The 22,866-nt window shown below is 48.4% G+C and overlaps 1 protein-coding gene across 4 annotated transcripts in view; it reads left to right on the top strand.

Annotated features, from left to right (window-relative positions):
- Grip (Glutamate receptor interacting protein) overlaps positions 1-22,866 on the top strand; it is a 168,864-nt gene that overhangs the window by 95,485 nt on the left and 50,513 nt on the right. For 2 of the 4 annotated variants that reach the window (XM_077690251.1, XM_077690250.1), the window contains exon 1: positions 12,136-12,504. The exons of the other annotated variants lie outside the window; for them this stretch is intronic. In XM_077690251.1, coding sequence (XP_077546377.1) covers positions 12,309-12,504 — 196 coding nt within the window. In that variant the 5' untranslated portion in view covers positions 12,136-12,308. Of the gene's footprint in view, positions 1-12,135; positions 12,505-22,866 lie in introns of those variants that run through there. 4 annotated transcript variants of the gene reach the window in all.

Genomic DNA, 22,866 nt, shown 5'->3' with positions numbered 1-22,866 from the left:
TGACGAACAAGAGTTTTGTTCCAGTGGGCACAAATGGGGCTACCCGTTTCCCTCCCTTAGAAGCTCTGGTATTGACAGTAGACGAGAATTCCGCAATACTTACAATTTCACTACAAAATATGTAAATTCTAAAAGTAAATAAAAGTCAGCGTAATGTTGGAGACGTCTTAGCGGCTAATTGTCGTATAAATTGTTTCGGGATAGCTTCAATAAAACATTGGTCAGAGCCACCTTCTGTAATGATGCTCCCTCCGAAGATGGGCGTGCTTCACTGTGCACCACATCAATATGGGCAAGCCATAGGTGACCGGTAAAAAGCGCAAAGGCTCATGGGTACGTCGTCTGCTACCGCCACTTCCGGTTCGAGATCTATCCTGCCCTCCCGTACGCCTGCGTGCGCCGGCGGCTGTCAGGCGCGTGTGCGCGTGTTGTTTATTTGTCACAGGGTGCTTACCTGTCAGATAAACCCCTAGTAGGGTCAATCGTTGTTATTTATGGAATTCCCGATACATGAGCGTTTTTTTTTTTTTCGGTGGAAACAGCTAAACAACAAGCACACACGCGCGTGAAAGCCGACGTCGTACGGCAGGCCAGGAGAGCTCCCGAACCGGAAGTGGCGGCTCTGTGCGGGAGAAAACAATGCACCCATGAGCATTTGCGCTTTTTACCGGTCACCTATTTTACAAATACTCTTAGAACGACCCCTGAAGTCTACTTCACCTCAAAACACATGTGCATTGCTAAGAATACATCTACTCAGGGGAAATGTAGGCCGTCATATTAAAATATGAAGGCGCTAGGTAATATTCAAATTCTTTTTATGGGTTTTTGCATACGCTGAAGGTGTGGTCACAGTTTTACGATCCCGGGGATTCGAGCGGGCGCCGGAACGTGGCGATGCGCTCGCGTGCGATTTCGCCTACATCACTCAGTTACCGGAGCCGATCTGCTGGATCCTAGCCACAGAGAGCTTTGCTGTAAAAAAAGACTAACCATGCACTCACTCTTCGGCAAACCCGATGTAAAGTTGTAAATGCGCTACGTAAAGAAATGCGTACGGGCGGACGCAGAACCCAGTACACGAGAGATGCAAACGCGGTTGCACTTAAAATGAAAATTTTCAACGCTTATTGGGAACCACGGAACAGGTTTATTTTTCCGCAGAAAATTCGCTGCGTGCCCAGATCAACGCAACTGCACGTCTGTCCGTACGTAAGCACTCAACGGCGTCACCATCATCGGCATCGTCATCATCGGCATTCTTAGATCCCGATCCGCTCCCCGTGAGAGGTAGTCTTGCCGCCGATGGTTGGTGAAGAAAGGAAATATGGGAGAAAGTTTCGCCGACACACGTGCACACGTATGGAAACCCTCGTTATAACTATGTTATACGGACGGTAAACTTGCTTCGTTACAAACGGCACTTTGTAAAAAGCGGTGACGATTTGTTCTCTCGGAACTGCAGTTGGCAGCGCCAAATACATTCGGTTGAAGCGAAACTTCTAATAACACGAAACTTCGAACAAAACGAGAATAAGCTGATTAAAGCAAATTAACGAAAAACTTGGAATGAAACGGAAATTTCAATAAAACGAAACTTCGTATGAAACAAACTTCGAAGAAAACGAAACTTTACAGAGTGAACTACCACTAGCTTCCTTTCTCTTTCTCCACAGCCGTGTTTTTCGTCTTGCTTCAACGCAAATCCCCCGTAATTAGCTTTTCCCGCACAACCCAACAGCTATGCGGAAGAGCAAACACAGCGTGAAGGACAGGAAACAGGTGAACTGACGTCTTCACCCGCGATACCAAATTGCCATGTCGAAACGTCACGTGTAAACATCCCTCCTCCATCGTTCACCCAATCACTTCTGCAAGTTCACTACGGTTCGGCGGGAGATTCATAATTGAGAAAAACTGCAGTAAAGAAACGGCATCACGGCGACAAGGCGAGCTCTGCCCCGTGAGTGCGATGCCGTAAACTGAACGTCAAAAAAATCAAAGCCCCTTTCTTAATAGAAAGATGGTTAAAACGCGAAGCGTTCTCCCATGCAACCTGAGTGGGGTTCAAAGTCCGAAACCCAAACTGCTTCGACCGCGTCGAACTGGCGCAACCAGGTAGACGAGGGCTTCACAGCGCGAGAAGCTAAGGTTCGATTCCGAACACGCGTGAAGCGTTTATTAGGGGCGAATCCCCTTAGGGGCTCGGGCTGTTGGTGTCCCATGTCGTAGTCGTCGCAATCGTCGTCTCATGTAGTCACGGTACTAAACACCGGGAAACTCGTTTACGCCGCGCGCTAGAACGTAACGCGTGCTAAAAAAAAAAAAAAAACACCGGGAACTTGTTTACGCCTCGCGCTAGAACGCTTCGGGCTTCGAAGACACGCGACTTTTTGAGCAAAGCTGTATAGCTCTACCCCCCAATGGTTCCATCTCCGTGGGCAAAAACGCAAAGTCGCCAAGAATACACTTATATACGGCATGCTTCTCTCCTCCTCAGGTTTCACGTTAGTAGAGACGGCCCGGGATTTTTCTTTCCTTGAGGCGCTTGATGTGCCTTCGCTTATCATCATCGTCGTTTTGTGAAACCCGCCGTGTAAAGCTGGCTTTCCTCCTGTAGTGCGTTTTGCTCAGACATTGACGTCATCAATAAAGCATAGAAAGTTTTGCTTTAAAAAAACGAGGCCGATTTCATCCGCTGAAAGATAACTATCTACGTGAATGCGATTCATCTGTGGTAGTGGTGGTGGGTACGTAACGATCGACGTTACCCATTCTTGACCATTTCAGGTAGCCGCCACTCATCCTCTAGCGGTCAGAAAGTAGCGGCGAATAACTGCTGTCACGTGGGAGTTACTGCACATGCGCTTTTAGCACATGGTAGCATCTAGATGCATGATGGACGGTGGGGTCTGCAATAGCAGTGCGATTCCGGTTGTGTGGTAGATTTGTGTTGATGCTTTCCCCCTCCTCATCATCATCATTATGATCATCATTATCATCATTTTGTGCTCCTCCTCCATTCCCTCCATCCTCGTTTCCGCTCCTGTCCACAATCCCTAGGGTTTCCCACAGATACGGTTCACCGTATCAGGCTAGATAGGAACATACTACAGAGCAGATGAGGTACGCTAAGTACGCTACGTAAGGAGGACCCAGTAAGCTACCTATAGCCAGCTCCGTCTTAATTTAGAAACACGATATGGATTATTTAACCCGCCAGCCAGCCCCTGGAACGCGCATCGTTTTGTATTTCCCGCTGTACCCAAAACCCGGTTTACCCCGCGGCCTTGGATCGAACCAGCAACTCCGTGACCGACATTCGAGCCCCTTCGGTTCGCCACGACAGCGACCGTTATTTACACTCGTCGTGCAGGAGCCACCGAGGCAGACCATTGTTTTCCTTTGCCTACGGGCCCATGTACCCTCTAATTCATGCGACTCGATCGGCGCACGCCGATATCTCCTCGCCGAAGCCCTCGAAGAGGGAGCCGTAAAAGCCGTGTTTACACGGCCGCCGCTCTTCTTCGGTCCTCTACGCGACGAGTCACCCGAGATAAGGCCGAAACAACAACAAAAAAAAAAGAACGCACGAGCGGAAGTACCGAAATGTTGTCTCAGCCAGTAACCACCCAAGCAAACAAACAAGCAGGCAAGCGTTTCGCTACAAGAGGCTCCAAATTGCCGCCGCCGACGATGCTCTACCGAGCAAACAAACGTAGGAAAAACACGAAAAACAAGAAAAAGAAGGCTGGCAGGCAGAAAAGGCGGCTTGTTCGCTACATCTTGATTCAGCCCAAGAAGCTGAAAGCTGCTTCCGCAACACTGACAGCATGGCACTACAGTAGAAGAGCCGGAACCATTCGTCAATGGGCATCGCCATACAAATATATATATATATATATATATATATATATATATATATATATATATATATATATATATCTTACGCGGAGGCATCGCGACACACTGCAGAATTAAGGAGTGTACGGCATAAAAAGGCAGGGTGTGTAACCAAAAAAATAAATACCGCGAAATTATTTCCGGGATGATACACAGACGCGCGCGCACACAAAACAATATATATATCGCGAGCAACTCTCCGGAATGACCGCGGGGAGGGCCCCGGGCTTTCGTTGGAGGACGAGGAAGCTTCGGAGGTTTCGCCGCTTGATATCGCCCGCCTGTACAGTACAATGTACACTGTATATAGGCACGGAGGCCCGGGGGACGAGGCTTGTCACGACGTAATAACAACGTTCGTGTGCGGACGGCGCGCCCATAGAAAGGGGGGACAATAGGAGTCGTCGAAGAGCGATTTTGACTCGGGCGGAGAAGCGCTAATAAACAACGATTTTGGAGCGAATGCCGAGGGCTCTTTGTGCGACGAAGTGCACCACGCGGAGATGGACGCGCGCCCGAAGAAAGGAAGACAAAGTGACGAGACGACGAAGTTTATATATATATATATATATATATATATATATATATATATATATATATATATATATGAGAGACGAGGGAGAGAGAGAATGAGAGAGGGAAACAGCCAGCGCGCAAGCGAAAAGAGAGCTAAACGAATGTGTTCGCCTGTTTCGCAGCAAAGACTTGTCGCGAAAAAGTTGAACACGATTGGGACAAATGTGGTTTTAGTTGACATTTTAGAAAACGCGATTACATCTCTGAACATAAAGGCGTTTCTTCGGAGACTATCTGACAAAACCGAATTCCAAGACGCGTGAAGCAGACACACAAAAAAAAAAACGCCGGGAAAATGTGGCGTGCAAAAAAAAAAAGAAGAAAAAAACACCGCCTAGAAATTTTTCGCCTCAGGAGCGCGCGGAAGAACTGATCGACTGCGAACTCGCAACGATAACATTAGTTTCTCTCAAACGTTCACAGAACAACAAAAAAAAAAAAACACGTCTGTGCCCGCGAACGCGAGTGGAGAAGTAATACGCACGATGTTCTCAATTTTCTTCGCGGGATTGTGTCTGCGGCTCGCGTATACGCACAGCGGTATCCCTTTGCAACCTTTTCCGACAGAGTGCACTTGCGCGCAATTCGTACACAAAAGGACAAGACGATGATTCGATGCCTCCGCTCTACGATGGAGAGCCATGAGACCGGTGTAGCGTATCTTTCCGTCGCCTCTAAGCTGACCAGCAGCGCTCTTGAAAAGGGAGCACTCACAAAGGGGCGGACGGAATGCAGGCTTCTCGGTATCAGCTGATTTATAGGTTATCCCCCCTCCCCCCCTTTTTTTTTCAGTGCTGATACGGTCGCACAAATGCCCCTTCACCCCTCGTCAATTCAGACGGATAGACGAGGAAACCCGACGCCACAGAAGTGCGTTTCCGAAAGGAATGTAATTTCATCCCTTCTGGACACAACAGCGCGTCCGTATAATGACCATGGCAGGCGCGAGGCGCATTTTGTAGCAGTTTCGCGTGGACCCTGAAGGGCCGTGCTGCGCAAGCGCGAGGAGCATTGGATAGGATTGGATTGAATTGGATTGGTTCGGATCGGGTCGAATTGGATTGGATTGGACTTGATTGGATTAAATTGGATTGTGTTGGATTGAAATCCACTTCAATTGGAGTACGGGTGTGTAGAGAATATGGCCTGCACCTTCGCCGGTCTGCGCATTCCAGAGGAGTGACGTCGTAGCCGCGGCAGACGCACTGGCGCCGGCGCGTGCCCAGCTGTGCGCCTCCGTTGCGCAGTAGCCAAGTCTGACGCTGCGCCGGAGCCGCTTGAGAGCCGTTTAGCGTGGCTCCTGGAGAGCCGTGAGGCGCATGCGCGAGGAGCAATGACTGGATTGGACTGGACTAGACTGGATTGGATTGGACTGGATTGGATTGCTGAATATTAGCTCGCGCTACGTATATTCTGGCATAGCCGAGCTAAGCCACTGCTATTTTTTTTTTCGAACAAAGCCTTCTGAGTTAAATTTGGAAGCTGCCAGACGCGGGTGTAGCGAAACGGGGCATGGGTTTTCGCATAGAGTGTAGTACCACGCGTAATACTCTGGTACTTTGCGGTTACAGCACAATACCGCGAACACACGTCCCAGAAGCATTGCATTTAAAAGTGAGAGCAGCGTCAATAGATTTCAAGCGCAAAACTTGGACACCACAAAGCCGATGACTAAAGACCTTGTTTCCTTTTTTTTTTATTTTCTCAGTTCCTACGAGTGCTTTCTGCGTAAGTTCACAGCGTGTATGCGACGGAAAATTAGGTATTGCGCATTGCCAGGTTGGAGGGTGCGGTGCCATGGAGAACACAACCCACCACAATGACGACAGCACGGAACGAGAACATGAGTTGTTTGAGCAAAAGAAATATCGTGAAGGCGGTGCAGTTTGTAGTTGGGTGGGGAAGTTCAGTTATTATTTCCTGTTTTACTTGTTCAGTGAGTTATCTGTTATTTTAAAACGCATGTTGTTACCTTGGCGCGGCGCCGCGGCCCACCAAATTCCTTGGTCGAAACGCTTCTGACGCTGCGTTTTATCTCTCCAGATCTACACACACACGATAACGGTGCGGCGTAGTTTCTGGCTGCTTTGCCGCGGACCGCGTCATCAGAAATTCCAGCGCCGCCGCTTGCGCATGCGTAGTCACTTGCGGCACCATTGTCGTACAGGTGACTACGATTCTCTTTTGTTTCGCGCAATAAAATGAAAAACGGGCGTAGTAAACCTGATGCCGACGGTTTAAACCAATCGAACGTAGTTACTGGAGAGCCTGAACCAACGTTTTCTTTTGTTATTTTTGTTGCGTTTCGCGCCGCTCGCGCCAGCGCGAGGCAGTCTATTTCCTCATTTTATGTTTTTGCTCTGCTTTTGCCTCGCTTCTCTTTGATGCCGTTATTACAGCGAAGATGTCAATGGCTTCGATGCAACTGATCGTCTCCGGCAACAGACCGAGCGCAAACCAACATTATTCAGCGTGTGGAAAAAAATTATGAAAGAAATAAAAATGGTGCTGGGGCCTCTATATTTTGATGTGCGGGCATTTATTGCCCCTGGAATGTTGTCTTCCAAGCAATGCACTCGTGTTCAGATGTGAAGCCGACTTTAGGTGATTCGGTGTAAGCTGCGTTTTTGTAAGCTTGCTTTCCCACATGGTGTGTCGCACAGTGAAGCATGACCATGTACGAAGGGAGTGCGATTACAGCCCCACTTTGCACTCCTCTCCACCGCCGCCACCTTTTTAGGTGCAGAGCACTGAGCACTTTATGGGCTCGCCTTGTCGTCGCAGCTCGCTAACGGTCGATGCGATTGCCGGAATCAGGCGGCGCAGCGAGATAACGGACGCCAGGCTAAAGCCAGCGGCCACCGCGTCCCCGTAACAGAGCTTGGCTAAATAAAGTTTACCTCCTCCTCCCCAAGTAGAGCCTTCTGTACCGGGGTCAGGGAGTCACGCTGAGGCTCCGAAAACCACACGCGGTTTAAATAGTCGTAACCATTCGAACCTCGGGAACCGCTGGCGCTTGTCATACCCCCGTTAGTTATCGCAAATAAAACTGCAGGTGAATTTCAGGCAAAATCTGTATATAACCAGCAGCCCCCGCGTTCATTTAGTTAGGAACGCTCACTGGGTTGGTTTTTACGATAGTAAGCAAAAAAAGCGGTGAGCAAGAAAAAAAAAATGGCGCGTTCGGAATGACGCAGAAAGGCTCCACGCGCAAGGAGAAAATTGTGCGTTCGAAATGACGCTAAACAGCTCCAGCATACGAAATTATAGCAAGCGCCAAAAGAACAGAACTCCCGCTGGCGCAGTTTGACGCAGGGGGTGCGCGAGCACTGCGAAGGCGGGAGATTTGAAATGCACTGGGTGGCAGCATGAGCGGATAACGGCGCTGCAGCCTGCAACCCATTATGGGGAATCACTGCTCTGCACTTCCGACAGCTTTCCCATTGAGTGGAACGGCTTTAATTTTTGCTTATTCGTGTACACTTCTGGCCACGCGCGGCGCCTGCCTTTGCGCAATGTCGAGCGCTATTGGACGGCCGCCTGTGCGGTGAACTAGAGCCTTCGCCGTGATTGGCGCAGCCATAGTATAATAAAACGTCATTGTTTCTACTTACCAATCGTGTGTGTCCTTAGTCTGTGACGTACACATCGGGAAACCGTCCTTATAGTTCAGCATGGCAAATCCCCAATATATCTAGGACCTCATATAGCAAATCGCGCTCGAAAAAAGGGCGGAAGAGCTCTGAATTTTTACCAGTTTTTTTTAAATTTACTTTTGCGAAAACACTTCCAACGTGATTTTTTTTTAATTCGGAGAACACTGTAATGTTGGTTTACGTACTAATGTTCTGCTTTAGGTACACCCCCAATGTGCTTTGCACCATTCAATGTTGACAGGTTCGCCGTGACACTAGTTTTATTATTCTCGGAACAGCGCAAAAGTTACCACCGTGGCAGCTTCGCCCCGTGTCGTGCGATTTGTCGTTTGTAGCGATTGATAAAAAACGAGTACCCACAATTGTAATTCTTCAGCACTTCTTGTTCCTTCAAGATAAATACAAGTGTGCAGAATTTTTTAGCGAGGCGTCAAAAACAGCCCGTATGGTGTCGTGTGCTGCGCACGGACCTGATTTTAGGGTATCTAACACCCTAAACTCGAAAAGCAGCATTTTTACGGCTGAAGCGTATGGCATATTTCTGGTTTTAAAGCACATAGTTCATCATAAAATTCCCAAGTCCATCATCTTTAAAGATTCCTTGAGTGTAGTACGTGCATTGTCATCTAAGCAGCTTTGTAAAAACCATGTTATTCATTTAGTTTACAAAACCATTACGTCAGCATATGCATTAAGTCTTGAAGTGACCGTATGCTGGGTGCCAGGTCACTCCGGGATCACCGGAAACGAGACCACCGGAAATGGCCGCTGCTGCTGCACTTGCAAACACAGTGGACATAACAACAATACCGTACACTGACCTTAAGTCACACATTAGACAACCCGCCGCGGTGGCTCAGTGGCTAAGGCGTTGCGCTGCTGAGCACAAGGTCGCGGGTTCGTTTCCCGGCCGCGGCGGCCGCTTTTCTGATGGAGGCGAAAAGCAAAAACGCCCGTGTGTGCGAGATTTCGGCGCACGTTAAAGATCCCCAGGTGGTCAAAATAAATCCGGAGCCCTCCACTACGGCGCGCCTCATCGCCTGCGCTGCGTCGGCGCGTTAAACCCTACAATCAATCAATCACGCATTAGACAACACCTTCGCAATACATGGCAAGCACACTGGAATGAACAGGCAGACAACAAACTATACGTTATAAAGACACTCTTGGGAGCATACACCACTGACACACACAACAGGCACAATGAAGTTACCCTGGCTCGATTACGGATAGGCCACACGCATGCAACGCACTCCTACCTGCTCACGGGATCTCTAAGACCCCTGTGTAGCAGGTGTGGAGACGGCCTATCCGTGATCCATGTGCTACTTCAATGCAAAGCACTCCACACAACACGACAGAAACACTTCGCCGACCTCTACAGACAACACATTCCACTACATTCAGCATTGTTTTTAGCGGATGACCCCATGGTTCCTGTACAACGCACCTTTAAGTTTCTTAGTGACATCAAGTTTTTACACCTCATTTCCTATCACGCGTAGTTGTTTTTAAACCCGATTTCATGCCACGCACCATCACAACCTGGCCATTTACACCAGCCATCCTCATTGTCTTTTACTGTATTCACTTTTGTTTTTGTTGAATGATTTTAGCGTTTACGGTTACATCCTTCATACCTAACCACCGTTTTGGCGCTCTTTGCCCTCGTCGGCCTTGCGCCATTAAACACCAACAATCATCATCATCACAGCGCAAAGGGACGAGGACGAGGCGTAGACGGGACTCTGCGCTGTGTCCCGTCTACGACTCGTCCTCGTCCCTTTGCGTGTTCCGAGAATGCTATACCAACACGCCCAAGCTTATACCTTAGTTAGTTTTATTAGTTAAGCTATAAGCACTTTGTGTTCACGCTGTTCGTAAGAGCACGGAACAATAGAACGACGAAGATGGAGATTTAAAAAATAAAGACAGCAATTCTTTTGAAAAAAAAAATTTTTTTCACGCGATCTACCCCACCATATACCCGGCCACCTGCAATTTCTGTCCCTTGCCGGGCACGCTATACCACCAAGCATGAAAGTGCGGACAAACCCCAGGCCTACCCCCCAACCCTTCCCCCTCTTACGAGCAGTGGGTGGCCTGCCTGAAAAGTCCAGACCCTGGGACCCAGCGTATACTGGTGAAGAGGGCCTGGACTGCCAGCCAAGCCCAGGGCATCCCGGACTAGGGACGCCCCCCACCGGGCGGGTGCCCTAACAGCAGCACCAGCGCTCGTGGAATAAACATTTATTCCTCCTCCTTTCAATCCGGTGGGGATTTGTAAGTTGACGCGAATCCCCCTCCATCGTCCGAGGACAAGACCGGTTTTTGTTCGCCATTGCTTCGTCAGGGTGGATTAAGCTAACGGGAAATAAACTAGTTAAATTCAGACGCACACAAGGAAAAGCAGTCCCATAGCAGCAATGTCCGCTTTGAAGCCCAACATGAGACGACAAGGCTGAGATGTCATACACATTTAGCAAAAAAATAAGAACTGGACGGGGGTACAAGACGCCAGAAGCAACAAGCACATGTGCGCAGTCGTGAAAAGCGGCTTTGCCGGCGGAGCTAGGAGCGGACCGGCGCTTGCACAACGCCAAAAATCCGCCCCGTTCTTAAGCCGAAGTGATGAGTGGAGAGAGAGAGAGAGGCGGACGTTTTTCCGAGAAGCCAAACATGCTTGGAGTGGAAGGCGGTGTGACAATAAGCGGAGTGGGGGCGAAAAGCCGATCATAAGCCCAGCGCTGCTGCGCTATAATAAAACACCAGCCCGCTTCGAAGGGGCTTGGATCAAAGAAGAGAACGCAAGATGCAGACGTGTCTCCAAGTTAGAAGAAAAAAAAAAACAGAAGGCATCGCGTTTATTTTTGTCTGTGGTTTTAACAAGCTGTCCTTACAGGAGCTATTTCCGTAGTATTCGGTGTTACTTTCGTGTGTGTGTGTTTTTTTTTTTTACTTGGTACAAGCGCAGTTTATTTTGCTAGGTCGGTTTCCAAGTTCACTTGGTCCATAAGACACGCCGTAATTTGTTACGCGCTTATTTTCAATTGCGAAAACCACACTGAGTGACAGATAGCCCTACGACATTTGGATAAGTAACCTTGAAATTCCATTACCCCTTTTCATGGTTTGCCTAATGTTCGTCTTTATCTTTTGTAGAAGGATCCTTTAACAATTGCTATTACTACTTTTCGTATTACTGTCACTGCTTGAGAAATGTCTGCAATGTTCCTTTTACCTTTCCTTTTATCACGGTTCCTTGTGTCTACTGTATTACTGTATTTTCCCTTTTCTTTCACGGTACTTCTCCGAAAGACTTTTTAAGTTACCGTTTCGTTTTAACGCTGCAAACTGAGTTCACCCACGCTGGCAAACGTCATCAATCAATTAAGCGCGCCAGTTCGTTTACCTTACAACGCGCGGACACTTCGCCTCAAACATAAACGAAAGAGCAGAAAGCGCATGCACGCTAAAAACCGGATTCGGCGACCGGCTAACGAGCTTCCACTTCCAAAAGAACACGTCAACGTACATTACGCGGATTCGGCGCACTATCCGAGACATGGAGGAAAGAATGATCCGAGAGGAGATCGGGAGAGCGGACGTGAAACCAGAGCGAGAGCTTAACAAAAAAAAAATAATAAAACGGAAAGAAAGAAGAGCGGGAGTGAGAGGAGTGAATGAAAGCCGCAAATGCCTGTTTTGAAAAGACGCGCGCCTGCCCTCAGCGAGAAAGCGGCGGAGGCAAGGGGCAACACGCTTGGCTTATGCGACTATTGGAGGGTCGGCAAAGGAAAGGGGGGCGAAGGGGGCTCTTACCTCAAAGAGGCACTACTTGCGCCAAAGCCGTAAAGATTTGTCGGGCAGCAGAGCCCGGCATTGCACCGCCACGATTCGGTCGCCCCCCTCACACCTCCCCCTCACCCGTAGCGAAAACGCCTTCGTCCAATGACACAGCCGGTAGTCCAACGGCGCCCCTACGAAGCGCATCGAAAAAAGAAGCGTCGCCTGCGCACATCTGTGCGGTCGTCTGCGACATTCGGCGCGAATGTGCTACGCGCGTGGACTTTTTGGCAGCGCCGCTGTTTCGTAACAGGCAGATTCATCTCTGATGAGCCGTTTTCTGGAACTGTGCGTGTTGTTGTGGCGTGCTTCTGCAGCGACGTAGACATGAATAACGCTGTCACCGGTGACGGATGCCGCTCGAGCGACTCGTGTTGTTGCTGTTGTTGTTCCGGCTCCGGGCACGCCTCTCGGCACAGGAGCGACGGATCCGGGCGGCAGACGACACCGCCATCGGCGAGCAGCAGACGACAGTCGCGCATCTGGCGGTGGATTAAGCGTCGTCTGCTGTCCGTCGTCCACGGTAGGCGTTGGCGTGTGTGTGTTTGCGGCCATGGCGACTTGACGCGCGCTGTTTACTAAGCGGATCCGGATATGCTGATACGATTATGAAACTCGGCGTCAGCGCTGTTACGTAGAATGCCGGCGTCAACACATCGCAAGGGAACATTAGTTCTCATTCGAGTTGGCGAAAACTAAAAACATATCGACCATTAGAGAGCGCCATGTCCACGGGTGTACTTGTTTTCACGGATAGATCGGAAAGACAGACGTTACATGCTCAGTGCTAACGAAAATGCTTGTTGGGAAAACTTCGGCGACAATAAGGCTTTGCCGCAATGTGCGTTGGCAGCATGACCCCCCAAGCTTAGTAACGACCTCATGCCGCCACTTTTTTTTTTTTTTTTTTGATCTCGCAGGTTCAGTTTTAGCGGCGTCCTTGCTTAACAGCTTACTCCTTTATCCATGTTTTTAGTCTAGATTTTTCATCTCCCGATAGCCTGTGTGTTGTGTAGAGGCACTGTTCTCAAGTCGTTATGATTTGCTGCCGCAAGAACGAAAGTTAACCATTTTAAGCACTGCAGAATGGAGCAAAGATTTTAAAAAAGGCCCAGTGAACCGCAGGTGACGCGCCGAGGTCATGGTTATATATCGCGTACAACCTCAAATAAGATGCTATTTCATCGGTTGGCGACAGAGGGAAGGGAAATATGGAAGGAACAAATTTCACAGAAAACAAATAGTATTAATTGATTCTATAAAAATAAGTTTATTGCAATCGTTTCTCCAATGGTGCTAGGTATGAGGCAACGTTTGACGAGACGTTCTCTATGCAGAGGCGGATCTCAGTGATCTCTTGTGGAGGGGGGAGTGCGAATTGTAAGCTTGGCAGTCTTAGTTTCAGCGGCACCTGAGACTGAAGGGGAAGAGATTGTTCTACCCTCCTTGAAACCGCCGCCCCGTATACATGAGATGGTGGCTTATACGCGCACAAATACGGCGTACCACTGGTGGTCCGCGCAAACTTCGTTTCTTGTTTCGCACAGAACCTTCGATGAGAAACGCAGCAATTTTACTTTACCGGAGGTCCCTTGAAACAATTCAGTGCGCATGTCGCCCGTAGCGCGCCGCGTTTTTTCAACGAACCTTCGGTCTCTGGCGTCTGATAAAGAACGATTTTTCTTGCGCTGCCTAGCAATATTTCTTCGGGGAAGACCATGGACGCGGTGAAAAGAAAATTTATGGAATAAGACGGGCGCCTAAAAGCGAACTCGAGCTTTGATCTGCAGTTTTGTGAACGGTGTTCCCGGCACTCAGCGGCTTTATCGTCTCCATCGCATGTCGCTGCTCATATGGAAATGGTGCCGCCTTAATATGCCACTCTTGAGGTCGAGCCTGCAGTTGCTGTGACGTCGTTTCAAACAACCGGAGCGAAATACCGCAAGAACCAACAAGAGCGGAGGAAAACATTGCGCATACACCATGAAGCGCACAGGTCTTCACTGAGCGTAGATTTCACTTGTGCGCTTTTCCTTGCTTTCTACAGATATTCAACGACTAAACCAAACTATTATTTTAACAAGAAAGTGTTTTATTCCCGGTTACACAAACATTTGAGCGACATCATATCCGCCACGGAAGTGACACCAGTACAACAAAACAAGCGGCCTGCAAAGGGTGCACCCCCGCACAAAGGGTCTTCCTGCGGGGAAGCAACCTTTTTAACCAAAGAGTACGTTATACTTAGGGTTGTTCGTTTTCTGGTTTTATATTTTAACGCGAAAGTGTTTTATGACGGGATAACCAAGATTTCATTGACGTCATATCCGTCACGGAAATGATGCCAGTACACCCTTGCCGAAGCGAACCGCCAGCAGAACATCGCTTGCCAAGCACACCCACAAGACAGCCGCCGACCCGCAAATCATGCTCAGCTGCAGATCTCGCTGCACATTTCACTTTTGTGGTTTACCTATTTCTATGACGTAGCAATCAGCCACAATCCTTTGGCTATTACCCAGAGCGGGTTTACTTCCTTTTTGTGCTGGTCATCATCGTCATCATGATAACCACGCTTGCTTTCACACTGAAGCCCCTTGGGATTTAATTTTCTTCGTGTCGTTGGCCGTCAGCACGAGAGGCTTTGCGGCAAAGCCAACTTTCTCGCGACTTCTCCGCAGCTCTCAATATAATGGGGATAGCTTGAAAAAATTAGCAGTGGCTTAGCTCGGCTATGCCAGGATATACGCAGCCTCAGCTAAGGTTCAGTTGGTTATTCTTAGGTTTCCTGGTTGTCTAAGATTAGCTGATTACGATGCTGACTGCTGCTAAAACGATTTCCAAACCAATCGAATCCAATACAATTTAATCGAATTCAATCCAGTTCAATCCAATCAAATCCAATTCAATCCAATCCAGTCACGGCGGCGGCGTCTCCGCGGGCGCGCCAGCTGCGCCAGCTGTGCGCCGTGAGACGTCACTTCTCCTCGCGCATGCGCAGCACGGCTCTCCAAGAACCACGCGAAACTGCTCATTTTTGGTTTAAGGAATTCCGCACAACTCGTTTGCCTTCACGAACGCCTTAAATGAACGTAATGAGCGCCAAACGAAACCCACGAAACGCTCAACACCAGAGTGTTGACGCGGAAATGGAGACGATTTGTTGTGCACACTTGGCGGCGAAGCTCTGAAGCAGACGAAGTTCACTAAAACCGCCAAAAAAGGCAGAACGTCATGTGACCATGTTACTTATTGTTTTGAATATTTTGGATTTGGCTACCGCTGGCAGGCGACGGCAGCTGCTGAAGCCACTTTTAGAAACGGTTCACACCATTTTTTTTAGAAAACACTATTTCTCATAACGTTTTCTTTCACAAAAAAAAAACATTTTTAACCCCCTTGTAAGACGTTTTTCTTTAAGTTGAAAACTTTAAAATGCATTTCTCTATATGGTCATTATCACCATCATGCCTAACACATTTAATGTCTTTGCGTTTTTCGCGTGCAGCACGGCTCGCCCAAATAATTTCATTCGGCATCTTACGACCTTAAACACTTAATGTCATTTCTCGTGTACGTGTGGAGTCGCTAGGCTCTCTCTTTCAAAGCACGTAAGTAAGTGCCCCAGGAATTTCTTATGTCTCGCAGTCGAAGGGGCCAATCTCCTCAGGAGGATAAACCCAGTAGACGTCGTTCCGTTGCGTTAGCAGTGCCTTTACGCAACCGCAGTGGTTGTCGAAGGAGGCTCTGCGGAGCGTCAGGATTACCTCAGCCAGACATATCTGCGCGGCTCAAGTAACGCGTTGCCTGCCGGGACAACCGTAATCCCGAAAGCTAAGGGGCGGCAGCTCCGGAGTGCAAGGGGCGCAGTGTATGGGCGCCGGCGGCCGTGTGGATTACATCAATTATGCCTCCCCCCTCCGCCACGTGTCAGCGATATTGCGAAACCAATCTCGTTCACTGAGGCGAAACGCGGCGCGCCGATTTTGGCGGGAACGAGCTAGCTCCGAAAAGCCCGGTGCTAAGCCCGCGCGAATGAGCGGTGGCTGGATTAGCTGCTGGTTCGACGACTGCGCGCGGGAAAGCAGTACTGCGAGCGCGTGATCAATCGGCATGGGGTATTGCTGCCACCGCGTTTGGTGGATTTTTTAACAAGCACCGCACGCAAGAACACTATTATATATATATATATATATGTATATTATATACAAGAGAAGAAAAACTTCGAACAAGGTAAAAGCACGATTGTGGCCTACGTTTCAGCAAAGAGAACTTGCTTTCCTCAGGGCCTGAGGAATTCCGCCCTGAGGAAAGCAAGTTCTCTTTGCTGAAACGTAGGCCACAATCGTGCTTTTACCTTGTTCGAAGTTTTTCTTCTCTTGTGTTCTCTACCATCTTCAAAGTTCTACTACTCCCTGGATTTCGTATATTATATATATATATATATATATATATATATTATATATATATATATATATATATATATATATATATATATATATATATATATATATATATATACATATATGTATATATATATATATATATATATATATATATATATATATATATATATATATATATATATATATATATATATATATATATATAGAAGTCTGGAAACAAAAACTCACACAGAGCGCGAAAAAATAAGGTAAGTAGAGACAGAGACACACGAGAAAAACATTTGAAAATAAAAATAAAAGGTTACTGACGTTTCGGGAAGAGGACTTCCTTTCTTAGAGTGCCTGAAGAAAGGAAGTCCTCTTCCTAAAACGTCAGTAAACTTTTATTTTTATCTTTAAACGTTTTTCTCGTGTGTCTCTGTCTCTACTTACTTTATATATACATATGTAAGAAGAACAACACTGTTGCTCTCTTGTAACGTTCACAATGGAAAAAAAAACTCCGCTTAAGACGAATTTCTGATAATACGAAAATGTTTCCACGGTCCCCTCGAGTTCGTCAGAGTTAGAGCGATGGCGTTACTCGAAGCTAGTTCACTGTGTTTCCAGTACAGTAGAGTAGCAGTAATATTTCGTTAATAAGATTTAATTAGGTAATTCTGTCTAATTATCTAACTCGAGAAGAACTCTCCCAGTCATTAGGGTGTCAATGAGGCACTTGTAGGTATACCATGAGGGAAATCTAACCGCGGTATTTTCAGCGACGAACTAACTGCGTACTCATTTATTCTGAGTGATAAAGAAACCTTGCGAAATACGGAGAATACCACGGCTCCGTCGGTTTCAATGCGAACATCAAAAACCGCGCAAAGGAACACGGAAGACTGTATTTTATTATTCTGTTAGCCGAGGACAAATTTTGAAACACCTTATTTCATCTCGCATGTTGCTGTGCCGCTCATTCTTATGGTTGCCAGCATTCCTTTTGAATGAAAATTCCGCTTCCAGAAGTTCTAGTCTTACCAGGGAAACCGTTTCGGTTCAAACCCGCCGCGCTGGCCCGGTGGCTAAGGCGTTGTGCTGCTGAGCACGAGGACGCGGGTTCGAGTCCCGGCCGCGGCGGCCGCTTTTCTGATGGAGGCGAAAAGCGAAAACGCCCGAGTGTTCGAGATTTCCGCGCACGCTAAAGATCCCCAGGCGGTCAAAATCAATCCGCAGCCCTCCACTACGGCGCGCCTCATCGCCTGTGTAGCGTCGGCGCGCTAAATCAATCAATCAATCAATCAATCAATCAATCAATCAATCAATCAATCAATCAATCAATCAATCAATCAATCAATCAATCAATCAATCAATCAATCAATCAATCAATCAATCAATCAATCAATTAATTAATTAATTAATTAATTAATTAACCAATAAATCGTTTCGGTTCAAGGTGTTTGAATTAATGCCCTTTCATATATGATAGAACGACATACCCCACAAAAATCAATGGCGTGTCCCTTTAAAAGTAGGTTCTCAACCGAATTCGGCCTCTTCCGTACGACCGGTTGTTGCGAATACGGATCCCCGTCCGTCGGGATCCGTTTTTTGGGTGAGATCGCGAGGTGCTAGTTCGCTGTAGTGCAGACGCCTACTCCTTGACAGTAACGTACGCGGGGGCACAGGCGGACCGATTTGCGGCGCCACTGGCGGTAACGCAATTACGCCTCCGGCGCAATTACCGCCATGCGCTGTCGGGAGACGTCTCGCGTGCACGCGGCTTCTTGCGTGGGCGCTACTGTTGGGCCTCTCACGAGATTAGGGAGACACCGAGCGAGCCGATTGAATCAACGGCATCACTCCCCTTTTTTCGCTTGTGAGCGCGTACCCCAGCTGCGAACGAACGGACGCCTCCGCGCGCGCGAGGAACTGCCACTGTACGAGGCTCGGGCTCTCGCCGAACAACTCACCGCGTGTGATGTTCCCGCTGGCGGAGTTACTGGTCTTTTTTGTTGTCGTTGTTGTTGTTCCGGGGCTGAGAATGGTGTGTCGATACTCCTAACTGAGTGACAGACCGTGGCTTCATTAAATGGTGTGAATGTAAGAGAAAAAACAGAACAGTAAAAAAAAAACACACACACACACGAAAGTCCGAAAGAGGAATAAAAAGCTCAAAATAAAAGCTTGAGCATTCCATGACCGTACCTACGTGATCTTCCGATTGTTTGATCATTTTGATTTTCCTGCATGAGTTTTGCAAGATAATGCTGATCGTCGTGGTGAAAGCAGACGTTGAAGCTGCGTGTTTGAGCTGAGTGCGTAGCTGGCGACAGAAAAAAAAAGAAAGTTGGTTCCTCCCGTTATTTGATGATAGAGTTAGCAACTTCATCTCCCCCCCCCCCCCCCCCTTCGTCCCCTTACCAAAACCACCCCGAGTAACAGGGGCGTTTTATTTTTCCAAAACTACGCTAAAAAACTGTCCACCCGCGCCGCAAAAAAAAACACAAAGAATAATCAAGATTGGTTAAGCAGCTTAACCAATGGGAGCCCCGCACCTGGAAGCATAGCATTAGCATTCATCTTTCGGATGTGACAAAACCCATATGTATTCCTCCAGGGACACTCCGCGACTGCTGTCGCTTACACGCCATACTTCTGTTACAAGATCCACGAATCCACCTCGCCTTTGTGCCCACAGTGTGATGTGAGTGAAGATCTGCAAAACCTCCTTTGTTACTGTGCGTGCATTAGTACACATGGAGTGTCTCGTAGTGTCTCTGGGCCGGCCGCTCTCCGTAGCACCAGAACTGAGGGACGTATTAGGTTATTGAAATTCTTCCAAACGTGCCGCTCGTGCTACGAAAGCTTTATTGGCGTACCTAAAAGACGCAAGTCTTCATCAGACTTCGTAAATAGTTAAAATCTGATGTATTCCTCTTCATCATTATAATCATCATCGTCATCGCATTCGACAGGCGTGGCAAACCAGGCAGCTTAGCTCGGCTGACATCACCAGTTTCATTAAAGATCGTTCTCTCTCTCTCTCTCTCTCTCTCTGGGACTGCACAAACAGGTTGTGGGTTGAGAATCGTATTTTAAAAGTATGCAAGGTGCGAGGGGAAAAAAGGACATCTAGTACCCCTTCGCACACAGTAGAAGTGCGTATGTGCATTTCTGTACATACTGAACTGCGGCTGAACTGAAGTTCTGACTCCGGTCCGCCCATCCCCGCAAATTAACGACGAGGAAAAATGTATCGTTAAGCTCCTGCTGTGATTTATCGAGCAGCTTAGGTCTATGGCAAACTGTATATCTCTCGTCACAGCACTAAATCCAGGGCAAACGTCCGAATAAAACGCATTGCGCTACCGTCGTGGTTTACGGCGCAACGGTCGCATACGGGTAGGTTCTCCGGCGCTGTGCCTTTAATTACGAGGGTTATTTTAAATTTCCCGCCAAGACGCTCGTGAGGAATGACGGACGCGGAGGTTAGCCTCGCCGTCCACGCACAACCGGCGCTGCCTTTAATTACGACAGTTATTCTAAATTTCCCGCCAAGGCACTCAAGTGGAAAGGCGGACGCGGAGTATAGCCCCGCAGTCCACACACAATGCGGTCCAGGGGATGGATGGATGTGAACATTTATTAACGTTTTGGTGCGCGATAGTGAGACCACGTCGAGAAAGCCACGCGTGCGGTCGCGATTAATTCAGAGCCATCGCTCTGCGCAGCACATTTAATTTAGGACGCAAATTCGACTACTCTTTTTTTTTTTAACACGACAGTGTTTTATTCCAGGACACACCATTTCCCCCCGAAGGCAAGATAAACGTTGGTCATTGAGGGTAACAGAGTGGATCCCTAGAGAAGGCAAACGATGCAGGGGGCGGCAGAAAGTTAGATGGGCAGATGAGATCAATAAGCTTGCGGGGATAAATTGGTCACAGTTAGCACAGGACCGGGGTAATTGGAGAATAATGGGAGAGGCCTTTGCCCTGCAGTGGGCATAGATAGGCTGGTGATGATGATGATGACACCATTTCACTGACGTCATATCCTTCACGGAAATGATGCCAGTACAACGATGCAAGCGGCCTGTAAAGGGTGCACCCCTGCACACAGGATCTTCTTGCGGGAAAGCAACCTTTAGTGCTAAAGAGTACGTTATACATGGCGTTGTTCGTCTTCGGGTTTTATATTTTAACACGAAAGTGTTTTATGACGGGGTACGCCAAGATTTCACCGACGTCATATCTGTCACGGAAATGACGCCAGTACACCGTTGCCGAAGCGACCCGCCAGCAGGACGTCGCTCGCCAAATACACCCACAAGACAGCCGCCGACCCGCAAGTCATGCTCATTTCGCTGCACATTTCACTTTCGTGTTTTACCGATTCCTACGACAGAGGAATCCACCACAGTTGTTTTCAGAAACACCGTATCTCAGGAGGAGGAGGAGGGAGATGTCACAGCGAAAGCTTGCGAAAGTTCAAAACGTATATCATTGTGCGGCCCAGTGTGGCCAGGACTTTTGCGACATTCCTATAAAAAATTTATAGGGATTTTATATAGGACCAATAAAATTCATGCGGGCCTATCAGTATTCATATAGGGCTCTGTTTGAATTCTAATTGGCCCATATGTTATGGGCCAACAATGGGTCCACCCCTAACGAATGCTTATGGGCCATGTGATCGTCCGTTCAAGGTTATATTGGGGCCATAAAGGTTTTATATGCTGCCTATATGGTAGCATATGATGGTCCATTGAGCCTTATATAGTGTCTAGTATGCCCCATGTTTGGTGTATACATCCAGCCTCTTCTATCATCAATAGAGTTTTAGCAGCCCGTCTGTTCCGTTGTGTACGTAGTTACCGTGATTACCGGGACCCGACTGCGCCTGCGCGCGCGGAAGGGCGAGGAGGAAGGGCGAGGAGGTGCACCCCACCGTGACGAATGCGCGGGCATGGCGAAGGCCGATCCTAGGCGGGCGAGGAGGAACATCCAGGCACCCTAGCCGATCCGCGGACCTAATCCCCCTACCGCGACGAATGCACAAGTGCCCAGACGGGTCCCGGTCAACACGGTAACTACGTACACAACGGAACAGACGGACTGCTAAAACTCTATATCAGGCCCAGCGTGAAATTTCCGGACGAAATACGGCCTTGCATTTCTCATGCCTATGCTGCTATTCCCAGCCCGATTTGTGTCCTGGGATCCTGTCCGGGGCACAAATCGAAGATGTTCAGTGTACTGCCCTGTACGCGCAACCGCGTGATTTTATTCGTGATTTCGTTAAACCAGATTCCTTAAAACCAAAGGACTCAGGTAGAACCAATCACTACGAGTCCGTCATTTTTCAGCGATATTTAGACATCGAATTCAACCACACGTTTTCAGGGAAAGATTGCACGGCTCTTTCCAACGTTTGGTAGTAAAAGGGTAATTCACCGAGGCTCCGTACTCTGGACCTGCACGAGAGCAAGATAGCGCCAGCGACTGGAGAAGCCCATTCTTGGCGAAAACAGTGCAGTTTTAGCTTGCAGTGCAAGGTGAAATCTCCTGTAAATGTACCGTAGAAGGACGGCAAGTTGCGCTGGTGGTTCAGGCTGTTCATTTCGAAAAATAGCGCGAAGGGGACGGGATCACAAGAAAAAATTAGCAGTGGCTTAGCTCGGCTATGCCAGGATATGCGTAGCGTGAGCTAAGGTTCAGCAATCCAGTCCAGTCCAGTCCAGTCCAGTCCAGTCACTCCTCCTCGCGCATGCGTAGCACAGCTCTCCAGGAGCCACGCGAAACGGCTATCAAGCGGCTCCGGCGCAGCGTCAGACTTGGCTACTACGCAACGGAGGCGCACAGCTGGGCACGCACCGGCGCCAGAGCGTCTGCCCCAGCTATGGCGTCACTCTGGAATGCGCAGACCGGCGAATGTGCAGACCCAATTCTATCCACACCCGTACTCGAATTGGATTGGATTACCAACCCAATCCAATACAATCCACTTTAATCCAATCCAATCCAACGCTCCTCGCGCTTCCGGAGCACAGCCCTTCAGGGCCCACGCGAAACTGCTCAACCTCGGCCAGTGTACCATACGCTACAAAGGGGACGACGACACAGCGCTGACGTCGTCGTCCCCCTCTCTTGTGTCCCGTCTCCTTCACGCTATTTTTCGAAATGAGCAATTCCCGTAAAGCCTACAAATGGTCGCGGCAATCTGAAAATGTCAGCGTGTTGCATGGATATATGGTAATTACAACGATGACCGGTCTTTTGAAAGCAGGCAGCGGGACGATGGCGACTAGGTAAAAGTTGCTGCTCGCAACTCTGACTCGTTTAGCAGTTCCGACGGTTTAGGCATTCCGACGACCATTCCGCGGCGCATTCTCAGTCATTTCAAAAGGGACGCACTTCTCCCTTCTTCGTCACCACACCGGCATCCCGTTGTCCACATACTTACACACACCTATTCCGTCTTCTATGGAACCA

The sequence above is a fragment of the Haemaphysalis longicornis genome, unplaced genomic scaffold (assembly GCF_048455015.1).
Source record: "Haemaphysalis longicornis isolate Haplotype H1 unplaced genomic scaffold, Haemaphysalis longicornis Haplotype H1 scaffold_10, whole genome shotgun sequence".
NCBI lineage: Eukaryota > Metazoa > Arthropoda > Arachnida > Ixodida > Ixodidae > Haemaphysalis > Haemaphysalis longicornis.
This window is presented reverse-complemented; position numbering and strand designations above follow the sequence as displayed.